Source organism: Carassius carassius, chromosome 9 (assembly GCF_963082965.1).
Source record: "Carassius carassius chromosome 9, fCarCar2.1, whole genome shotgun sequence".
Taxonomy (NCBI): Eukaryota; Metazoa; Chordata; class Actinopteri; order Cypriniformes; family Cyprinidae; genus Carassius; species Carassius carassius.
The window spans coordinates 10458736-10482324 of NC_081763.1; the positions used below are offsets into that span (position 1 = coordinate 10458736).

The 23589-nt window shown below is 36.7% G+C and overlaps 1 protein-coding gene across 3 annotated transcripts; it reads right to left on the reverse strand.

Moving 5' to 3' along the window:
* LOC132148537 (nuclear body protein SP140-like protein) lies at positions 1–22814 on the reverse strand. 3 transcript variants are annotated; one of them, XM_059557229.1, is made up of 16 exons: positions 22690–22814; positions 22368–22526; positions 21776–21950; positions 21451–21657; positions 21010–21129; positions 20778–20911; positions 7980–8036; positions 7841–7889; positions 7558–7758; positions 7316–7455; positions 5709–5777; positions 996–1123; positions 802–910; positions 530–604; positions 272–415; positions 1–141 (listed from the first exon to the last, which is right to left on the reverse strand). In XM_059557229.1, exons 2-16 carry the CDS (start codon positions 22515–22517, stop codon positions 61–63), a joined length of 1839 nt encoding a protein of 612 aa, XP_059413212.1. In that variant the 5' UTR covers positions 22518–22526; positions 22690–22814; the 3' UTR covers positions 1–60. The 3 variants fall into 3 exon arrangements, with proteins under 3 accessions (XP_059413212.1, XP_059413211.1, XP_059413213.1); XM_059557228.1 differs by having other exon boundaries at positions 7558–7764; XM_059557230.1 differs by lacking the exon at positions 1–141 and having other exon boundaries at positions 280–415; positions 530–572; positions 7558–7764.
* Between the last annotated feature and the right edge of the window lie 775 nt (positions 22815–23589).

The window sequence follows — 23589 nt, forward strand, 5'->3', positions numbered from 1 at the left end:
AATGAACTCTTATGAATATTGAAAAATATCCAGATCTCAATTGTATCTTTAAAAAACTTGTTATCCGATACAGAAAATTTTCTTGAACTCTTCCTTGAACATTTTCTTCAGCCTGGCCCCCATTTGACCAAAAACATTGTCCTTTAGAGAGCAAGAGAACAAAATACAGAAAAATCTGTCAAAAAAATATAATGTCCAAAAGTAAATAATCAAAGTCTTGATCTGTTTTTTGGTGATGTTTTATTATGTAACATGTTTGATTGAATCTTACCCTATTGAACGTTCTGCAGTTGCTGAAAATTAGCTGAAAGTCTGAGACGAATGCTCCTATCGTCTGATACTCTCCACTTTCCAATTTCTGCTTTATTCTGTCCAGCCACATCGGCTGAGATATGAACTCAGAGTATCTAGGCACCTGTGAGTCATTTTATTTTTGTTTCATTTATTTAAAATTTAATTTAATATCTTTCATAATTTTTATTCTATTTATAAAGGAATTAAAAGAGACAAAATAAAGAGACAATCTCACCGTTTGCCGTGGATCCTCAAAAAACACCTTCTGGATGTCCTCTCTGTACACACATAACAGGAGGTAGTGGCAGTGCTAAAGATGACAAACAACACACTTATCCACAATTAGGCCCATAAATAATTGTTCTGTTTCTAAACTGGGCAGACTGTAGACAGCATTTTAAAGCATCAAAAGCTCTTACAAAATGTGAGCACCTCAAATGCTTGTGGTTCTCTTCTATATTAAGGTGCTGAGTTTGTGTGTGTGTGTGTGTGTGTGTGTGTGTTTACCAATCTGTATTGAGACACTGGGGCATAGAAAGCCTCTTGTTCAGACATGTTTCTAGAGTCACGCCATTGTTGGCTGGTTCTTAACACGCAAAAGGTACAAATCCATTCCCTACAAGCAAAACACACACATATACAGAATGAATGTATGACACACACACTTGCTGATTTAATTATTTTCTCTCTCTCTCTCTCACCCAGGTGAGTCTCCATGTACAGCTGGTAGGTGACAGTGAGAATGAAAAGCTCGTGGACACTTATCACAACACACGAGATCTTCCTCAGAGTCACACACGTAACACTCGTCATCATTGTTCTGTGCCATCTAGTCATGACAGGATATAAGATTTTATCATCATCACAGAAATAATCAAATGCATTTGCTGATTTGATATACTGTAGGAATCTAATCACACCATATCAAAGTCATAATTTCAAAAAAAGAAAGAAAGAAAGAATTAGAATTTTCCATGAATTAAGCTAATTTTAGGCAGAGCCGATCAGCCAAATATGCTCATCACGGGCCACGTGATGTGTCAAAGCGGCACACTATCGATGTAAAAATATTTATTTTTTAAATGATGATGTTGAAATGGCGGTTGCTGCATTATGTTTGGTCAGTTTAATTTGGCCTTTTAATGAGCGCTTTGAAGACGCTGTGCAAGTGTAAAAACAGCGTCAGTGTCGTGAGCACCTCAAAATACCTGAATAATTCTATATACCTTATTGTTGGAATTGTTTAAAAAAAAAATGTATGCATATCAGCTTATTTAAATATTTATTGAAATATTCATATTAGCGTCCAGTTAAATCTGACAGCACTGTGTGTTTGCTGCATGAAAATTCTGTCCGATTTTCACATCTGAACAAAATCAGCAGATGGGCTGAATAAAAATGGTTACTAGTTACCCCTCTACACAAAGCAGCATTGCAAGCACAACTTTCTTTGTCCACTTGCTAGTTGTTACATAGGAGAGAGTCAAAATAGTTTTTAATTTTAGAATTTAGTATATCAACAGTATTTAATTTAAATGTTTCCATATATTTACATTTTAATCTGGACTTAACCATGACAGTCTAGAAAAGAGATATGTAGATAATAATAATAATAATAATATGATTATTATTATTATAAATTTATTCTCTATTGCGATTTTCATAACCCATTGGCAGGTGTTTCCTAAAGCATTAATCTTACATTTTGATTAGGGGTGTCGTGATATACCGGTATTGACGATAACCGATATACAAAGCAACAATTAAAAATGGTTGTTTTTATAATTTAATCGTTATTATTATAGTTCAAGTGTTAGAGTGTCAAATGTAGAGTATGACAATTTTCTAAAACTTTACTATAAGGTGTCCAAGATTTTTATTTTATTTTATTTTAACATGACCATTATTTTCATGACCATTAAACAGGAGTTTCACCATTCTGCGGTAAACACAAGACTCATTCCCTTATCTCAGGGAACTGAGGCTATGTCAGTAACTGGAGCATTTTTTCCTTCATTAAAAACCAATGTGTTCATCACTGATTACATATCTAATCTGTCCGCTTATGCTAGATACACACCAAAAGATAATTGGGCTGATTTTGGGTCGATTTCCCCCCCCTCCGACAATTATCAATTATCTTGATGGTTCTACAGATTATCTTATCAGACTGCAAATCGTAAATGTTCAATATGTTTAATATCTGAAATCCTGATGTGTGGGGGGAACCCCGAGGACAAATACATGCACCCTCTGGAGATTATCACTTGAAATGAAACGATATCCAATCAGAAAGTGAATGATCACATTCTTAAAGAGTGATGTAAGATCTGATAACAATTATTTAAAGTTTATTTAATAAAGCAATTTCAAAGAGAATAAGATCTCTTTTCCAAGAGAGAACTGAGAACAACAATTATATATATATAAAAAAAAACATATCTGTGTGATTTTGTGACCATTGTTTACATCTAGCTCACTCTGTAACTTGTACAGACCATGTCCCCGCCGTCTCCATGACTTTACCCAAACCCTTTTCTTTTTTTCCCCCGTGAATTTTCTGTGAAAATCATTCCAAGCACTATCATTGCAATTTTTTTCCTGCATATCGTCCAGAATGCTTATTCTGAAGTCTCACGAGATATTGCGAGATTTCCTGTGTTCACAGTTGAGTATGGTTGAAAATCTGTTTGTGTGTGGTGTGCTGTCTTTGTCACATTGTGGCACACCACGCACTATAGGAGCAAAACGGTTAAATCTATTTTATCCTCATGTTTGTGTTCTATCACATTTTGAAAATCTTATAAGATGTAAAAAATCTTTTGGTGTATACCCAGCATTACACAGCAGGTGCACGTAACTGATTCTTATCCTGATTATTTCCACATAGGAATGAGGCCCGATCTGAGAATATGTGTTTTAGGGTTGCGCTGATCAGATATTCAGTATCGGTTTCACTCCAATTCTGCCATTTTCTGCTGGATCGGAGTATCGGTCAGACGAGACAGATCCAAATCCGATATTGTGTGATGTATACTATTCTGTGTTATTGTTAAGCCCCACAAAAGGCACAAAAAAAAGCACTTTTTCAAGTGCTGAAATTTCACCTTATCGAATGGCTCTTAATTGTAGTACACAATCGTTTATTGACGTTAACCTAATGCTGCGTTCCAGACAGACAACTTGGATATAATAACTATAATACAATACGATATTATATTATATTATAGTGTATAATATTCTACTTTACATAATAATATATAATATACTTTATATACAGTATATATATATATATATATATAGAGAGAGAGAGAGACATTATTTCCGGGTCCAATGCATAGCTGGTTTTCTTACTGGAGTGCTATTTCTAAATCACGTTACTTTCTAACAGGTGTCTGTTAGATCACATATTAGAGAGCACTATGAATTGTTCTTCATGCACACAGTTGCTGAAATCTAAAACTGTTAAAAGAAAAGCCTCAATAAACTATCACACATATATAATACACTACACATCAAAATGTACCCGTGACTAGTGGGGCGGGGCCGAGAGCCATGGGAGTGGAACGAGGCTGGTGAAGTGATTGGGAAATGAGCGACACCTGCTCCACTCACCGGTCCCGAGTCCCACGGAGGAGATTGGAAGTATAAAAAAGAGGAGTGACGACAGTGAAGGACAAGAGAGGACCAGGCCTGGGCTTTATTTTTTTGTTTGGTTTTTATTTGTGCACGAGAGTCGTCCGCGAGGGGCTGTCTTATCAATTTGGGGACGCACCTGCCCATGACAAAAGTGGAAGCCCAGATACCTTACCTGCACCCCCGCCCGGACTGCGCACTTTCTTCGGGTTGGCCGTTAGCCCCGCCTGTCTCAGCGCTCCGAGGGCAGCCATCAAATGCTTCATATCCCACTGCCAATCCCCAATGTAGATGGTGATATCATCCAAGTAGGCAGTGGCATAGGCAGCATGGGGCCGCAGAACTCTATCCATGAGACGCTGAAATGTGGCTGGGGCCCCGAACAAGCCGAAAGGAAGCATCACATATTGGTGTAAGCCAAACGGCGTGGTGAAGGCTGTTTTTTCTTTGAACATGGGAGATAAGGGGATATGCCAGTATCCTTTTGTTAAGTCCAATGTCGAATAAAAACGAGCCGTACCTAACCAATCAAGCAGCTCGTCAACCCGGGGCATTGGATATGTATCAAATTTCAACACTGCATACACCCTACGATAGGTAGCGTCCGTTTTAGGAACCAAACCTATCAGGCTCGCCCAGTCACTGTGGGACTCCTCGATTACTCCCATCCCCAGCAGAATGGAGAGAGGAGAAAAAAGAAAAAAATAATTGTTCCGGTTCCCAGACGCACTGCCGCTTTGCCCTCCACCAGCTGGGTGATCTCCTCCATGGTGCCTGGTGGTGGTACTGGACGGCCCTCGATGGACGGCACGACACTCCTCCGATGCCCAGTGGTCGGCGACGGCTCCTCCGCATTTGGGCAGCCGGCAGGAGTCCCCTGTTCCCTGCTCCTCCCCATTCAGGCGGATGGCAGCAGGCTCCGGCCACCTGGCGAATGGTGCCGACTCCTCCGCTCCCTCACGGACGGCAGCCGTCCCTCCACATCGTGGGAGGCTGGCAGCGAGTTCGTCCGTCCCCGGCAAATCACTCCAGCCAGTCACTACTTGTTTTTCATCAATGTTTTTTACAGCAATACAAAGAGCAATGTATAACATTTTACCAGATTTAGCCCTAAACTTATTCACTTTAATTTGTTCCCCACTGAATGTTTTTCTCTAAATATTTACATTTGATAAAATTATTGTGCACACATGACTTTTCTAGAGTAACCTTTGCTTCTGTATTATTCACTAACCTAGTTTATAGTAGTATTTTTTATCATAGATTATGTTTATATATTTATTCATTTGTTGTTTTTCTTTACAATGAAGTTGTCTTTATGTGTTAGATTGTGTTTAACACACAAAAGAGTGATGATCAGGTCAACACATTAAGGTATAGTAATTCTACAGTGATTCTAAAAAATTTTATTAAAAAAAACTGCGCTGGTATCAGATTAGAATCAATATCGGCCGATACTCAGATTTCTGTTATCGGATCAGGATCGGTTCTAAAAAAGTGGTATCAAACCAGCCCTAATGTGCTTTTTTCCTGCTTACACATTTGTGGACCATATCAGATCTGTGCCACATAACAGGAAAATCTAATCTAAATAATCTTAGCTTTTAAGCAAAAAATTATATATATATACAACTAAAGATATACACTAATAAGAGGCTGTTAAGAACTAAGAAAGTTAGTATCAGAAAGTTAGTATCAGAAAGTAGTATCAGTATCAAGTTAATATCATACATTTTTATGACTTATGATTAAACATATCAGGTAGACATGTTTCTTACCAGGTCTTCCTTTTTAATGGTGCAATTCTGACATTCACACAGAGGTAAATGTTTGCACAGGATTTTTTTCTAAAAACGACAATAAACAAACAAATAAATAAATAAGATTTTTCTTTTTTTCAATATATACAATACTACGTTCTCACCCATTTTTTCCAACATACTACAGGTGCATCTCAATAAATTAGAATGTCATGGAAAAGTTAACTTATTTCAGTAATTTAACTCAGATTGTAAAACTTGTATATTAAATAAATTCAATGTACACAGACTGAAGTAGTTTAAGTCTTTGGTTCTTTTAATTGTGATGATTTTGGCTCACATTTAACAAAAACCCACCAATTCACTATCTCAACACATTAGAATACTTCATAAGAGGAAAAAAAAAAACATTTTTAGTGAATTGTTGGCCTTCTGGAAAGTATGTTCATTTACTGTACATGTACTCAATACTTGGTAGCGGGTCCTTTTGCTTTAATTACTGCCTCAATTCGGCGTGGCATGGAGGTGATCAGTTTGTGGCACTGCTGAGGTGGTCTGGAAGCCCAGGTTTCTTTGACAGTGGCCTTCTTCTCGTCTGCATTGTTTGGTCTCTTGTTTCTCATCTTCCTCTTGACAATAGCCCATAGATTCTCTCTGGGGTTCAGGTCTGGTGAGTTTGCTGGCCTGTCAAACACACCAACACCATGGTCATTTAACCAACTTCTGGTGCTTTTGGCAGTGTGGGCAGGTGCCAAATCCTGCTGGAAAATTAAATCAGCATCTTCAAAAAGCTGGTCAGCAGAAGGAAGCATGAAGTGCTCCAAACTTTCTTGGTTAACAGGTGCTGTGACGTTGGTTTTCAAAAAACACTATGGACCAACACCAGCAGATGACATTGCACCCCAAATCATCACAGACTGTGGAAACTTAACCCTGGACTTCAAGCAACTCGGTCTATGAGCTTCTCCACCCTTCCTCCAGACTCTAGGACCTTGGTTTCCAAATGAAATACAAAAGCCAATTTCTGGGACACGTCTGTGTGTGGTGGCTCTTGATGCCTTGACTCCAGCCTCAGTCCATTCCTTGTGAAGTTCACTCAAATTCAAAAATTGAATCGATTTTGCTTGACAATCCTCATAAGGCTGTGGTTCTCTCGGTTGGTTGTGCATCTTTTTCTTCCACATTTTTTCCTTCCACTCAACTTTCTGTTAAGATACTTGGATACAGCACTCTGTGAACAGTCAGCTTCTTTGGCAATTAATGTTTGTGGCTTACCCTCCTTGTGAAGGGTGTCAATGATTGTCTTCTGGACAACTGTCAGATCAGCAGTCTTCCCCATGATTGTGTAGCCTAGCGAACCAAACTGAGAGACCATTCTGAAGGCTCAGGAAACCTTTGCAGGTGTTTTGAGTTGATTAGCTGATTGGTATGTCACCATATTCTAATTTGCTGAGATAGCCAAAATCATCACAATTAAAAGAACAAAAGACTTTAACTTCTTCAGTCTGTGTGCATTGAATTTATTTAATATACAAGTTTCACAATTTTGAGTTGAATTACTGAAATAAATGAACTTTTCCACCACATTCTAATTTATTGAGATGCAATTGTATGTTCTCACCTACCTTGATTAAAAGGTTGAGCGTTTTTCCATGGCACAGTATATCTTTCTTCCAGTGTCCATCTGTGAGAGTCGGTTCCTGCTTTACAAATTCCTCCGGAGTGAACCATCTTTCCTCAGTGCGTATACACTTCCCAAATATCCCTACAACAGAACATAAACCTGAACATTTTTCACTCAAACCTTCAACACAGCCAAAACAAACTGCATATCGAATTCTACACACAAATCAGTGCAATAGCATACCTGTTGCAAACCTGTATTTGTATAAAGTCCCAGTAAGTGAAACACAGGTGACTGGTAAAAAAGGAGCCTGGAAAACAGACAGATCTGCCATGTCTTCTTCCTCCTCCTCAACTCTCCCTCTAAACTCTGTTCCTTCTTCTTTCCCTCCCTGTTCCTGGAAACCTTCAGCATCACTTTCTTCCATCGAACCTGCGCTTTTTTCTGAGTCTTGAGAAATAAAACATTGCTGCATTCAGACAAACAGCAGAGAGCATGTGAATGACCCTGGATGATCATTACTCACCTTCATTGGAGCTCTCAGATGAGCTGACAGGAAACAACTTATTCATGTTCTGCAGGAATAAATAAAGTCTTTTAATAAATGTCACATGAAAAACAGAGGAAAAACAAAACCTGACATTACACATTAAGAGACAAAGTACTTTTTGCACACATGTTCTCTTTTTTATCTCCATCGGTGGACACTGTAGATGCTCCTCCTGACAAAATTGAGAAAAGAAGTGGTCATACATTTATATGAATTGCTGTATATAATGTAAATAAAAATGTATATCATATGTTGTAAAAAAAATAAAGGGTTAATAAAAAAATATGCACTGTACTTCTGATGCTTTGTATTAGAAGCACATTCCTGCTATACGCTATAAGTTGCTAGAGGTTTACAATCAACCATTTTTTAAACAGGAAAAGGTGCAGTTCTCTTTCAAAACAGTGGTAGGTGTACCGATTAAGTAATCAAATAAAAATGCCACTAAACTGTTAATGCAGATTGGATATATATATATATATATATATATATATATATATATATATATATATATATATATATATATATATATATATATATATATATATATATATTAGGGATGGGCGTTTTCCGAAAATATCACATTTGAATATTTGAGCTCACAAAAAACGAATATTTAATGAGACAGACGTTATTTTTCAGCAACATTTATTGTTTCCGTCATTTTGAACAAGCTTACACACAATAAGCTTGAACATTACACATCGTGTTTTGTAGCTGAAAACCTTTAACAATGCATGCAAACAAACAAAAGTACAGATTAAAAGCAAAAAAAAAAGAAAAATGAACAAAGAAAAAACTTAAAGTTTGAAAGTTTGAAACTGTCAGCAAATCTTTTTGGCTTTTTTCTATTGTTTTACATGTTCTTGTTAAGAAATACGGGCATTTAAACATGATTGGAGGAAAGTCGGCTCCTTAGGCCGGCGACATACTGGATGCGTGCCGCAAGCGTCTCAGCTGCGCGGCGTGTCTGTTTTTAATTCGGCTCCCATGTTAACATTTACATTTACATTTACATTTAATCATTTAGCAGACGCTTTTATCCAAAGCGACTTACAAATGAGAACAATAGAAGCAGTCAGGTCAACAAGAGAACAACAACAGTATACAAGTGCCATGACAAGTCTCAGTTAGTCTAGTATAGAACGCATAGGTAGGTTTTTTTTTTTTTTTTAAATTAAAAGACAAGAAAAGGAAAAGTGCTAGTGTTGGTTGGTTAAGTGCAGGCGAAAAAGATGAAAAAGATGTTAGTTACAGGTTAGAGCATCTCAGGCGCGGCTTGAGCCGCGCGGAAAACGCGTGCATAAATAGAACAAACGCCTATTTTTCACGCGACACGCACGCGTGTTGGAAGCGTTTCCAGGCAAAATATAATAGGAAAATATGTTTATATGTCATTTTGTACACAAATACATATTAATTCATGACATTTTGATATTTGAAAGCCTATACGTTGACATAAATTTAGATATAAATGTAATAAAAAAAATAAATAATGATAGATTTTCAAATATTGCACCTGTCAAACATAGTCTATTTTGCCGTCAATACTGTTGACTATGGAAAGCCAAGTGGACCAGAAAACACGTGCTTTTCAACGCCGTATTAATTTTAAAACGCCGTTTTCATAACGCCGCCAGGCGTTAAATAAGCGCCGTTACGCGATAAGTTAATGCCAGACGCCACCACGCGTTAAAATAACGCTACACGCCGACAGACGTTAAGTTAACGCGACACGCCACTTAAGATGCAGATTTATTCACTCATCTACATGGACACACCTCTCATGGCTACAAGGACTCTACGGCAAGTCAGAGCATCCAGTTTGCAAGAGCGCGAAGATGGCAAGGATAGCCCTTACAATTATACAGAAATTCTGTTTATTTATATTTACTCAACCCAATGATTCAGATGCAGCTTCTGTAACAAAAGTATAGCATGTGTAATATAAATTAAATATTAATATTTAAAGCTACATTTTGTTTGCTTTTTCACATTTAACACAATTAGGCTCTAAAATATCTTCTGAGGGTACTTTTTCTTCCTTTTTAAAAACATAATAACATATGATAAACTGAAATCATACTCAAAAGTAGATACCTGATTTATTTTACAATAAAGCAATTACAAATATAGATATAGGGAATATAGTTATCGAATGACACAAATAAGTCCAAATTTGGAAATTATTACAATGTTTAAATAAGAAAATGTATGGCAAGTCCTGACCTTTTGGATGTATTTAATTCTAAATACCTTTGTAATCTATAATAACAGTACATTTATTCATTCTTGAATATTAATATAGGTACCTGTAAGTTTGGCCAAATTATATATAGTTTGTTTGTGAATTTGCACATGCTATAATGTAAGCATCATTAATGACCCCTAAAAAAATAAAAAAAAAATAAAAAAGATTGATTAGTGAAATGAAAGAATGATTTAATAAAAAATGAGATTGATTATTAATTGTCTCTCATTGGCCTGATTAGCTTTGCCCTCAAAACCTTTCTTATTTAGTGGTACAGTATTGCAAGATTTGTACATAATACACTTTGCATAAATGTTTTCAATTAGTTTTTTAAAAGGTAACGTTACAGTATCAAGGCCTCTATGCTTACATTTCTTTTTGATATTTTTTTTTGTTTAGGAACATAAATTAATAGGGCAATATTTGATTTTTTTTTTTTTTTACCTTTTTGATCCCATTTTCCATCTCATTTTTATTAAATTAGTAAAATACAATCCAGAAGAATAAGATACCAGTCAAATGAAATCAGCATCAACATTTCAGCTTTGCAAGGCACAGAACTCTGCTGTTGCATTAAGGATTATACAGACTTTTTGAGAAGACTTGGAGGTGGCATTAATGTATTTCATAAGAATGATGTAATGAAATTAATGTTTAAAATTAAAAAGTTTTGAAAATGGAAATATTAAACGATTTAAATGACTCATTTATACTTTCAAATGAATCTGAAACCGACAGTAGGTGGCAGCATGTCACTGCCTTATCAATGAATCACAAAGCAAATGACTCTCTTCATGAGTTGGTGATGGGTAAATCATTGACTCGCTAGATTTGTTCAAAAATTCAGATTCATTCAAAAACGTTGTTCAGAAACTGTGTGTTTGTTTGGAGATGCACCGCTATCAGCTGTGACTTTGTTTGAATTTGTTTTTAAGAAATAGAGCAAATTAAGTGTTCCTGAAATTTAAGCCCATATGTTCAGGGGCGCCTGCAGGATTTCTTCCGAGGGAGCCCTCTCTACATTGTTTGTTATGATGAATGACAATACTGCAGTCTGCTTTCACGATCTGAGGTGAACCAATAAACATTTACTGCCTTCATTCAATCCCCATACTCCGTCTGTTTAATCTTATTTACTATCCTAGCTGCATTATTATTATTATTATTTTCAGATTTCCCTTTTTTGTTGATGCTAATACAAAATATCAGGGGGGACTCCCATAAGTCTATTTTTAGGGGGGATCAGCTCCGCAGTTCTGCTTAATTCAGCTATGATTATCATTTCAGTTTATGTTTATAAATAAATAAATAATATATATATATATATATATATATATATATATATATATATATATATATATATATATATATATATATATAATTTAGAATTACATATGCTCTACCTTTGTTTCAGAAGCTGCATCTGAATCGTCATATATTTACAGACTAAAACAGTTTGGTTATCAGAATTCTTCAAAATATCTTCCTCAAACGCAATAAAGGCATAAGGTTTGAAACAACATTAGGTTGAGTAAATGTAAATAAACAGATTTTCTATTTTTGTGAAACTATCGCCAACTATTCATTACATTGAAATTATAGCCTACTCAAAATATAATATAATAATAAAATAATAATATTACTTTCTTATTAATTTAACTGTTGAATAAAATCATTTCCAAATTTGCACTCATTCGTGCCTGGGGTGATAACTTTATGAGACAAAAGCTATATGTATAATTGTAAGGGCTATCCTTACCATCTTCGCGCTCTTGCAAACGGGATGCTCTGACTTGCCGTAGAGTCCTTGTAGCCATGAGAGGTGTGTCCATGTAGATGAGTGAATAAATCTGCATCTTAAGTGGCGTGTCGCGTTAACTTAACGTCTGTCGGCGTGTGGCGTTATTTTAACACGTGGTGGCGTCTGGCGTTAACTTATCGCGTAACGGCGCTTATTTAACGCCTGGCGGCGTTATGAAAACACCGTTTTAAAATTAATACGGCGTTGAAAAGCACGCGTTTTATGGTCCACATGGCTTTCCATAAACCAGGATCTTGTCTTCATGACAACAATATCAACTTTTTTTTACACACACCTATGCCTACTGTTAAAGGACACCGTCAACTATGGAAAGCCAAGTGGTCCATAAAACGCGTGCTTTTCAACGTCGTATTAATTTTAAAACGCCGTTTTCATAACGCCGCCAGGCGTTAAATAAGCGCCGTTACGCGATAAGTTAACGCCAGACACCACCACGCGTTAAAATAGCGCCACACGCCGACAGACGTTAACGCGACACGCAACTTAAGATGCAGATTTATTCACTCATCTACATGGACACACCTCTCATGGCTACAAGGACTCTACGGCAAGTCAGAGCATCCAGTTTGCAAGAGCGCGAAGATGGCAAGGATAGCCCTTACAATTATACATATAGCTTTTGTCTCATAAAGTTATCACCCCAGGCACGAATGAGTGCAAATTTGGAAATGATTTTATTCAACAGTTAAATTAATAAGAAAGTAATATTATTATTTTTTTAATTATATTATATTTTTAGTAGGCTATCATTTCAATTTAATAAATAGTTGGCGATAGTTTCACAAAAATAGAAATTTTGTTTATTTACATTTACTCAACCCAATGATTCAGATGCAGCTTCTGTAACAAAAGTATAGCATGTGTAATTCTAAATTAAATATTAATATTTAAAGCTACATTTTGTTTGCTTTTTCACATTTAACACAATTAGGCTCTAAAATATCTTCTGAGGGTACTTTTTCTTCCTTTTTAAAAACATAATAACATATGATAAACTGAAATCATACTCAAAAGTAGATACCTGATTTATTTTACAATAAAGCAATTACAAATATAGATATAGGGAATATAGTTATCGAATGACACAAATAAGTCCGAATTTGGAAATTATTACAATGTTTAAATAAGAAAATGTATGGCAAGTCCTGACCTTTTGGATGTATTTAATTCTAAATACCTTTGTAATCTATAATAACAGTACATTTATTCATTCTTGAATATTAATATAGGTACCTGTAAGTTTGGCCAAATTATATATAGTTTGTTTGTGAATTTGCACATGCTATAATGTAAGCATCATTAATGACCCCTAAAAAAATAAAAAAAAATAAAAAAGATTGATTAGTGAAATGAAAGAATGATTTAATAAAAAATGAGATTGATTATTAATTGTCTCTCATTGGCCTGATTAGCTTTGCCCTCAAAACCTTTCTTATTTAGTGGTACAGTATTGCAAGATTTGTACATAATACACTTTGCATAAATGTTTTCAATTAGTTTTTTAAAAGGTAACGTTACAGTATCAAGGCCTCTATGCTTACATTTCTTTTTGATATTTTTTTTTTGTTTAGGAACATAAATAAATTAATAGGGCAATATTTGATTTTTTTTTTTTTTTTACCTTTAAATGACTCATTTATACTTTCAAATGAAACTGAAACCGACAGTAGGTGGCAGCATGTCACTGCCTTATCAATGAATCATTTATTTAATCGATTCGTTCATTCATTTAAGAACAAAGCAAATGACCCTCTTTATGAATTGGTGATGGATAAATCATTGACTCGCTAGATTTGTTCAAAAATAAAGATTCATTTAATCATTTACATTTACATTTAATCATTTAGCAGACGCTTTTATCCAAAGCGACTTACAAATGAGAACAATAGAAGCAGTCAGGTCAACAAGAGAACAACAACAGTATACAAGTGCCATGACAAGTCTCAGTTAGTCTAGTATAGAATGTGTAGGTAGGTTTTTTTGTTTTTTTTGTTTTTTTATAAAATTCAAAGACAAGAAAAGGAAAAGTGCTAGTGTTAGTTGGTTAAGTGCAGGCGAAAAAGATGAGTCTTTAGATGTTTCTTGAAAATGAGTAAAGACTCAGCTGTACGAATTGAGATTGGGAGGTCTTTCCACCAACTGGGCACAGTTCAGGAAAAGGTCCGTGAAAGTGATTTTGAACTTCTTTGGGATGGTACCACAAGGCGTCGATCACTTGCAGAGCGCAAACTTCTGGAGGGCACATAAGATTTAACCAATGAGTTTAGGTATGTTGGTGCCGTGCCAGTGGTCGTCTTGTAGGCTAGCATCAGTACCTTGAATTTGATGCGAGCAGCTACTGGTAACCAGTGTAACCTGATGAGGAGCGGAGTAACGTGAGCTTTTTTTGGCTCATTGAAGACAACCCTCGCTGCTGCATTCTGGATCAATTGCAGAGGCTTGACAGTACATGCAGGAAGGCCCGTCAGGAGAGCATTACAATAGTCCAGTCTGGAGAGAACAAGAGCTTGGACAAGAAGTTGGGTTGCTTGCTCTGACAGGAAGGGTCTAATCTTCCTAATGTTGTATAAGGCAAACCTGCAGGACCGGGTCGTTGTAGCAATGTGGTCTGTAAAGCTTAACTGATGGTCCATCACAACTCCTAGGTTTCTAGCTGTCCTCGAAGGAGTAATGGTTGATGAGCCCAGCTGTATAGAGAAGTTGTGATTAAGCAATGGGTTAGCTGGAATCACCAGGAGTTCTGTCTTCGTAAGGTTAAGCTGAAGGTGATGGTCATTCATCCAGCTAGAGATGTCACTCAGACAGGCTGAAATGCGAGCAGCTACCGTCGGGTCATCTGGCTTCATTCAAAAACGTTGTTCAGAATGAGCTGTGTGTTTGTTTGGAGATGCACCACGATCAGCTGTGACTTTGCTTGAATTTGTTTTTAAGAAATAGAGCAAATGAAGTGTTCCTGAAATTTAAGCCCATATTTTCAGGAGCGCCTGCAGGATTTCTTGATTTGCAAGATTTTGCAAGATTTGCAGCCCTCTCTACACTGTTTGTTATGATGAATGACAATACTGCAGTCTGCTTTCACGATCTGAGGTGAACCAATAAACATTTACTGCCTTCATTCAATCCCCATACTCCGTCTGTTTAATCTTATTTACTATGCTAACAGCATTATTATTATTTTTTTTCAGATTTGCCTTTGTTGTTGTTGCTAATACAAAATATCAGGGGGGGACTCCCATAAGTCTATTTTTAGGGGGGGTCAGCTTCGCAGTTCCGCTTAATTCAGCTATGATTGTCATTTCAGTTCATATTTATAAATATATATATATATATATATATATATATATATATATATATATATATATATATGAATAATATAAAAGAAAAAATAATGTAGTTTAAAAATTGATATTTAATTTAGAATTACATATGCTCTACTTTTGTTTCAGAAGCTGCATCTGAATCGTCATATATTTACAGACTAAAACAGTTTGGTTATCAGCATTCTTCAAAATATCTTCCTCAAACGCAATAAAGGCATAATGTTTGAAACAACATAGAGTTGAGTAAATGTAAATAAACAATTTCTTTTTTTGTGAAACTATCACCAACTATTTATTAAATTGAAATGATACCCTACTCAAAATATAATATGATAATAATATTACTTTCTTATTAATTTAACTGTTGAATAATTTAACGCGTGGTGGTGTCTGGCGTTAACTTATCGCGTAACGGCGCTTATTTAACGCCTGGTGGCGTTATGAAAACGGCGTTTTAAAATTAATACGGCGTTGAAAAGCACGCGTTTTATGGACCACTTGGCTTTCCATACTCGCATCAAGGAAAATGTTCTGATAATGTTCAAAAAAGTTTTTTTTTTCTTACTTCTCTCATGTTTTCATCGAGAAGATGGATAGATAATTTATTGTCCCTTAACGGGAAATTTGTTCTCACAGATTATTATACAGCACACGCAACTGGCAAAATTTTTTTTTTAAAATAAACACATACATCCATATATACATGTACACATGTAACAGCAACAACTAAAACACAAAAAGGTGAATGTTCAACTTTGTAGCCTATTAAGGATTGAAATTGCAGATGGTACAAAGCTCTTTTTGAAACGAGCCCTTCTCCATGTTAGGGTCCTGTATCTTCGCCCGGAGGGCAAGAGAGTGAAGTGGAAGTTGAGGGGGTGCTCTGGGTCTGTTATTATTGTCCGGGCAAGGCGGGCTATTGCTCTGTCATTGAGTTCTGAGATGTTGGGTGTAGGGGAGTGTATTATTTTTGAAGCTATGTGTGTGATTATATTCAGTTTGTTTTTGTTGGTGAATGACAGCATGGTGTAAAAACAGGTGGAGCAGTATAACAGAATGGGCTGGATAATACTTGTGTACAGTAGTAACAGAAGATGAGGGGCAATGTAAAGGGAACTTAGTTTTCGTAGAATATGCAGACGCTGTTGGGAGCGTTTATGGATGTCCTTTATGTGATAGTCAAAAGTGAGCTTGTTATCCAGGGTGAGTCCAAGATATTTGAATTTCTCAACCTGTTCTATCATGTTGCCATGAATGGAGATCCGACTGAGACTGGGTGCATTAAAGACCAGTTCTTTTGTTTTCTCAACATTGAGATGGAGAAAATTGTCTGTGCACCAGTGTGTAAAATGTGATATTGTGTCGTGGTAAGCAGCAATGCTAGTGTGATCGTTGAGGAGAGCCAGGATTGCAGTATCGTCTGAGTATTTGTAGTATGTTGTGATGGATGAAGGACTAATACAGTCATTAGTGTAGAGTGTGTAAAGAAAGGGAGAGAGGACACAGCCTTGAGGAGCTCCAGTGTTGGTTATGGTGGTGTCCGATGTAACAGACCCTATCCTCACAGCCTGTGGCATGTTGCTCAAGAAACTTTGAATCAGATGGATGTAATGAGGTGCAACGTTGAGTTTACGTAGTTTTTTAATCATCTGATGACGTTGAACGTTGTATTAAAAGCTGAGCTTAAGTCCACAAAAAGAACTGCAGCAGAGTTACCAGATACTTCCAGATGTTGAAGGAGTGAATGAAGGAGACATACAACAGCATCCTCCGTCCCTCGCCTGGCTTTATAGGCAAACTGATGTTTGTCCAGCTGTGGATTGACAGTTGACAAGATGGTGGGCAGAATCAGTTTTTCATAACATTTGCTTGCTATGGGTGTGAGAGCAACAGGTCTGTAATGGTTGAGCTCTGATGGACGGGGTTTCTTTGGTAGAGGAATGATGGTGGACTTTTTCCATAGGGTGGGCCACCGTGCTGTACTGTATGACTCATGCATTATGGAATACAGAACCGGGGAGAGTTCCATTGCACAAAGCTTGAGCACCCTGGCAGGGATGCTGTCCGGCCCCATGGCCTTGCCGATTTTACACCTACTCAGCTCCTGTCGAACATCCACCTCTGTAAAGGGAGGAGTTGTCGGTAGATCTGAAGGGAGAGCGTTAAGTAGCTCATTGCAGACAGCTGAATAATCAGTGATGTCAAATCTGGAGTAGAAGGTATTAAGGCTATTTGCAAATGTTGTGGGGTTAGAAATAGTGCTATGATCTTGTTTCACATTCTGTCCCGTCAATATTTTTATTTTCTTGAAGGCTTGTTTTGTGTTCATTGTAGAAAACTCATGTTCTATTTTCTCTTTGTATTTAAGTTTTTCTTTAATAATGTCATTTTTTATCTGTCTGTCCAGTATTTTGAGTGAAAGCCAATCCTTGCATTGAAATATTTTGTGTTTCTCAGCCAGTTTTTGTTTAATCTGTGGAGTAATCCAAGGCCTGGAGTTAGGGAAAGTTTTGTATGTTTTTGTTGATATACAGTTACTTATGCAAAACGTTATGTAGTCTGTTATAACTGACAGTCTCGCATCCAAAGTACCGTTAAAAACGGTCCAGTCAGTGCATGCAAGGGAACCTTGCAGACATGCAATTGCATCCGCCGACCACTGTGGACTTGTGGCTTGATGCGCTTCAGTTCCTGTCTGTAACCAGGAAGAAAGACCAAAACATTACGGTCCGAGGAGCCCAGAGGAGGATGAGCCCGAACAGTAAATGCATCCAAAACATTCCCGTAACACAGATCCAAGACATTTCCCTTCCTTGTGGGACAATGCACATACTGATGGAAGGAAGGCAGTACGCTGTCAAGACTGCAGTTGTTGTAATCGCCCATATAAAACACCGGGGCTCGGGGGTATTTACTTAGCATTGAGTTAGCATTCTCCGCTACTAGCTCTGCTGCTGCTTGTATGTTCGCGTCAGGTGGACAGTAAACATACCCAAAAACCACCGTGGGGAGAAACCTGAGATGTTTGTGCCGAGGGTCTAGGGCAGACGCGAGAAGAGGAGTTTTCACTGCATTCTCCAAGTTAGCGGTGTTTATTCGTTGCTTGAGAGATGCCGCAACAATGTTCTTGAATTCGGTCACTTTCTGTGATTCTCCACGGCATATTTGAAGTACTGTAGAAGACCGCAGTTCTTGGGGGCCGTTCACATATCGCGTCTTGTCTAGCGCTCAAGTTCGTTATTTCCATTGTAGGCACGCGGTATGCGCGCTCATAATGGAAGCGACGCGGTCGGCAGACACCTCAGGGGCGCTTCTGCCCGAGCGCTTTGGAAAGAAGGAGAAAGCGGCGCATCTAGCGTTTTCCACGCGTTTTAGGCGCGATATGTGAACGGCCACTTATTCATTCATTTTTTTCTTGCATACATCTTCAAATATGCCGTGGAGAATCACAGAAAGTGACCAAATTAGGTTTTATTGTGACCTTTTTTTTTTTTTTTAATGTTCGACTATCCGTGCACACCCCTAATTGCAGGTTGTTTATTACTATAAACTTTTTACTATAAACAATTTGTTTACACTTTTTTAAACACTTTTTAATAATATATATATATATATATATATATATATATATATAATAAAAAAAGAATAAGAAATAAAATACTGCTGCAAAGTTCTCCACTAAATAAAATACTCTCAGTCTCAAACCAATATCACATAATAAAATATAATGAAAAATATAAATAAATAACTATAATTACAGTGCAGCATTACCAATCCCAGCTTGTAGGCCTGCTCATATTTAAAATATATATATATATAACTTTTCCAAAATGTAAAGTGCAGCATCAACAGTTTCAGTTTTTAGGCCTCCTCAGATTTCGTAATGGCGTTGGACCGATCGGAATTAAGAGCAAAGGTCTGTTTAAATGCAGACGGGAGCTGCGTTTGAATTACGGTCATTTTTTTCCTAGTTGTAGTGATGCCTTTTGAAAACTTTAAAATAGGGCGGGATTTGCGCTGAACACGGAGACTTCCGCCACTTAATATGTTCGTGTGGAAACTATGTTCCACACACAAAATATTGTATTCGGTCAGTCGGTACACACGTGCACCATACCGAAAGCCCTGTACCGAAACGGTCCGGTACGAAAACACGTACCCTTACACCCCTAATATATATATATATATATATATATATATATATATATATATATATATATATATATATATATATATATATATACTATATATACTATACATTTGGGCACTAAAATTAAATATTAGCCAATAAATACAACAACCAATATTTTTTTTTATATCTTAAAGTGTGTGTGTGTGTGTGTGTATGTATATATATATATATATATATATTAGGGGTGAGCCCAAATAGTCGACGATTCGATGCTTCGATTCGAGGAGCCTGATTCGACTACCACACTAAAAGTCGAATATTCACGGGCTGTTATGATTATGCCATTTTGACTATATGGGGGAGCTCAAATGTCTGATTTCACATAGAACTACCAGTTTTCTCCCAATAAGTTAATATGCAGCCTATTATGATAAAGCCATGAATAAGAATCTGAAAAGAAAGAAGCTTCAACTTAATATTTTACAGTGCGTGAATAAATCCAACCACCCCTATAGATTTATTCTTCACTTTCCATAATCTGAGACCGACAGAGGAGCATCTTCGGCAGGGATTTAAAACTTTACCAAGACTCAAACTGACACAGGCTGAGACTGGATTTTTTTCGATCAGGTAGGGTTCAAGTGATTTCAAAACATTTCAGCCGGTGTATATATATCTGTATATTTATGGTTTTGAGTCAAGCGCTTCATTGTAGTACTACGGTGATATCTCTTCAGCGCACAGCGTGAGCAGGACAAACTACAATGCAGAATATTAATAACTATGACTGGACTGTCACACTCATACCATTATAATGAGAACACCATTATAATAAAACGCGGTGGATTTTTAGAGGTTAGCTGCCGTGTTTCTGCACATTGTTTCGTGAAGAACGCGACCACAAAAGGAGTTCATTCAGAGCCGCGCAGACACATTTATTTGCATTCGGGCTCTTTTTGCAGATAGCCTATAAGTCCTAATATTAACGTTATGTTGTATAAATAACGAAGCGTATTCTACATGAAATTATGAGTTTAACACTGATTAAAAACGTGCTATCAAATGCTCACTCTACTGGTCATCTTCAGCGCGCACAGCTCAAAACAGAAATGCAGAACACTAATAACTACTGTAAATTCGCTGACGTTTAGTGTTAACTATCTTTTAATCAAAACACAAAAATTATTTACCCCATTTGTATCTGCGAGGCATTTGTTACACATTTTCCCTGTGTGTTAACATCAGTAATTATGGCTGTCGAATGTCTCATTTGACTCAATGTATTTTGCCCCGCCCCCAAACATATGATTCGTCTATGAAAATCCTTAGTCGGGGACACCCCTAATATATATATATATATGTATACACACACATATATGATTATTTACCTCAATGAGTTTCTTAAGCGGTGTGTTTCTGCAGCAGATGCTGAGTTTCCAGTTTTTGCACTTTTCCTTACCCGCAAACTTTTCAAAATCATTTGGGGTGAACCATCGTTCTTGAGACAAAATACACTTTTCCCCTACAGGAGACAAGGATAGGATGCATTCAGCAAATATTATAAACACACACTCTAATAAAATTAAGAGAAATTATAGGAAAAACTCAATGATTGTGAACCTCTGGACATTTTGTCCCGATAGAGAGTGCCTTCTTTATCCCCACAGGTTACAGGCAGCTGAGTTTTATAAATAGGCCACTTCCAAATCTCCTGCTTGTCTCCTTTCTTCACAAGAGACGCTGAGAAAGAGAGACAACACCGGTCAGGAGAGAGTGAAAATACAGGAACGGGACATCAGGCACCAGGAAAGACAGGGTTATTTTAGTATCACTGAGATACTACTATAGTCATAACAAATATTTAGAAATCTTTTTTTTCTGCAAAATTCCTTTCTCCAGTGAAAAGTCAGCGCGTCTAAATCATGAGAAAAATATGCACAGATCAAGCGTTTCTCCAAATCTGTTCTGATGAAGAAGTAAACTCATCTACATTCTGGTTTTAGTTTTTATTTAACTGTAACCCTGATGAGAATTTAAACCTGCTGTAGTTCAGTGACTCACAGAATGAGGGTTTTTTGCCTGGTTTCTTACGACTGGGTGTGGAAGCAGAGGAAGGATCAGGATCATCATTATCCTCACTACTTCTATCATCTTTACTTCTCTTTCTTTTGTAGCTCTTCTCCTTCCCTTTCTCTGCCTTTCCTTTACTCTCTTCCTCCTCTTCTGGTGTCTCAACATTCGGATGTTTCTCATCAAATTTGAAAGTGCCTGGAACAAAGAAAAAAACAATACTGTACATATATATGAATGCACTCTTGCTCTATCATAGCATAGTAATGCAGTATGAGCCTTGGTGATAAAGCTGATAATAGTGGAAACCACCGACCGTCCAGCAGTATTTTTCTAAGCATGCATAGTGGCGGGTAGAACTTCAGGATATGGTCTTCAAACACGCAGCGCCAGAACTGATGTATGTACTGTGGTTTATTTTTCTCCACCCAGTCCAGAACCTCATAGACGATCTTCTCCTTCTGCTCACGAGAACGCTTCTTTTTCACATTCTACAGACAATTTTTTTTTACTTTCTATTCATCAAAAAAGGTACTACTTCTTCCACAAAAATATTAAACAGCATCTGTTTTCAAATTTGATAATAAAAATAAATGTTTCTTAAGCAGCAAATCAGCATATTAGAATGATTTCTGAAGGATCATGTGACACTGAAGACTGGAGAAATGATGATGAAACATTTAATTTAATTACATTTAATAAATTACATATATATATATATATATATATATATATATATATATATATATATATATATAGTAACAAATGTCATGCCAATAAAAAATAAAATGAATTGAATTAGAGAGAGAGAGAGAGAGAGAGAGAGAGGGAGAGGGAGAGGGAGAGAGAGAGAGAGAGAGAGAGAGAGAGAGAGAGAGAGTATGCATGTAAGGTGGTTGTGTTTCTACCTCAAAGAGTTTCTCCGGAACCAGGTCGTGATCGCGCAGCTGAGTGAGGAATCTGTGCGGATGCTCGATGCACGAAATCTCCGTCTTTTTTCGGTGGAGAAAAAACAGCAACTCTTCAGTGGATCTCGTCACAAAGTCCAGCGGCTCCATTAATTCGTTCTGTAGTGCCAGATGAAATAATTTCAGCGACTTTACAACAGCATGCAGATTAATATAATGCTACAGTTCTGTGTCAAATAAACAATTATGAACCAATGTCTCACTCTTGTGCCCAACTGAATAGACCACAAACGCAACAGTTTCATATTTGACTCATGCATACCTGTAACCGGCAGAGAAGTCTGGAATAATTTGTATATTTCTGTACTGGAGAGTAGGCTACTCAAACCGAAAGAGCTACTGTATTTCCGAATCTCCCGCCTGAATGTGACAGTCTGACTAATAAAGCAGAAGAACGCGGAAGTGATGTGATGTGACGATTTCTTTTAAAACAACAAGCTTGCGGTGGACATCCAACCCCGCTCACATCCAAGTGTGCCGTCAGACGCCACGCCTATGCCATACGTAAAAATACGTCATCGGGTGATGCCAGGTGAACACCCATGTGTTGTGCGCATGTGCAAAAATGGCGGAAGTATGTTGTTTCGGGGATCAAATTAAATAATGTTATCTTTCGTTTTACTAATACAGGTTAAATAACTTGTATTAAATCAATTTAAATAGTACAAATTAAACCTAGGCCACATCTCTAATGTATGGAAGTAAATTCATCCAAACAGTCGGTAAAACGTGTGCATTGGTTGATTATACTTAGGCAAATTAATAAAATATTTATACCTTTCGCTGTTCGCTTATGTAATGACAAATTCACATATTTTATGATCGATTGTAACATACCTTAGACAATATCAAAGTTAAGTAGACAATTGTAAGGCATTTTTAATTATCTAATTCTCTAAAAATATGTTTCACATATAAGGTGGGAACGTTAGTGATCATATCACTATTTTAAGGATAAATATGGGTGTTATGCAATAACTGGAATCCTCCCCTCTTTATTTTTATCTTTTTTTTTTTTTTTTTAAATGTGTTTATTTTTCATATTTCTTTCATTTTAAATAAAAAAATGTTCCTGACTTTGGCAAATTTATATACTTCATTTGGTTTTAAGTATTTTTATTTTCCTTTTAATTATATACAATTATGATCTACACACTAATAT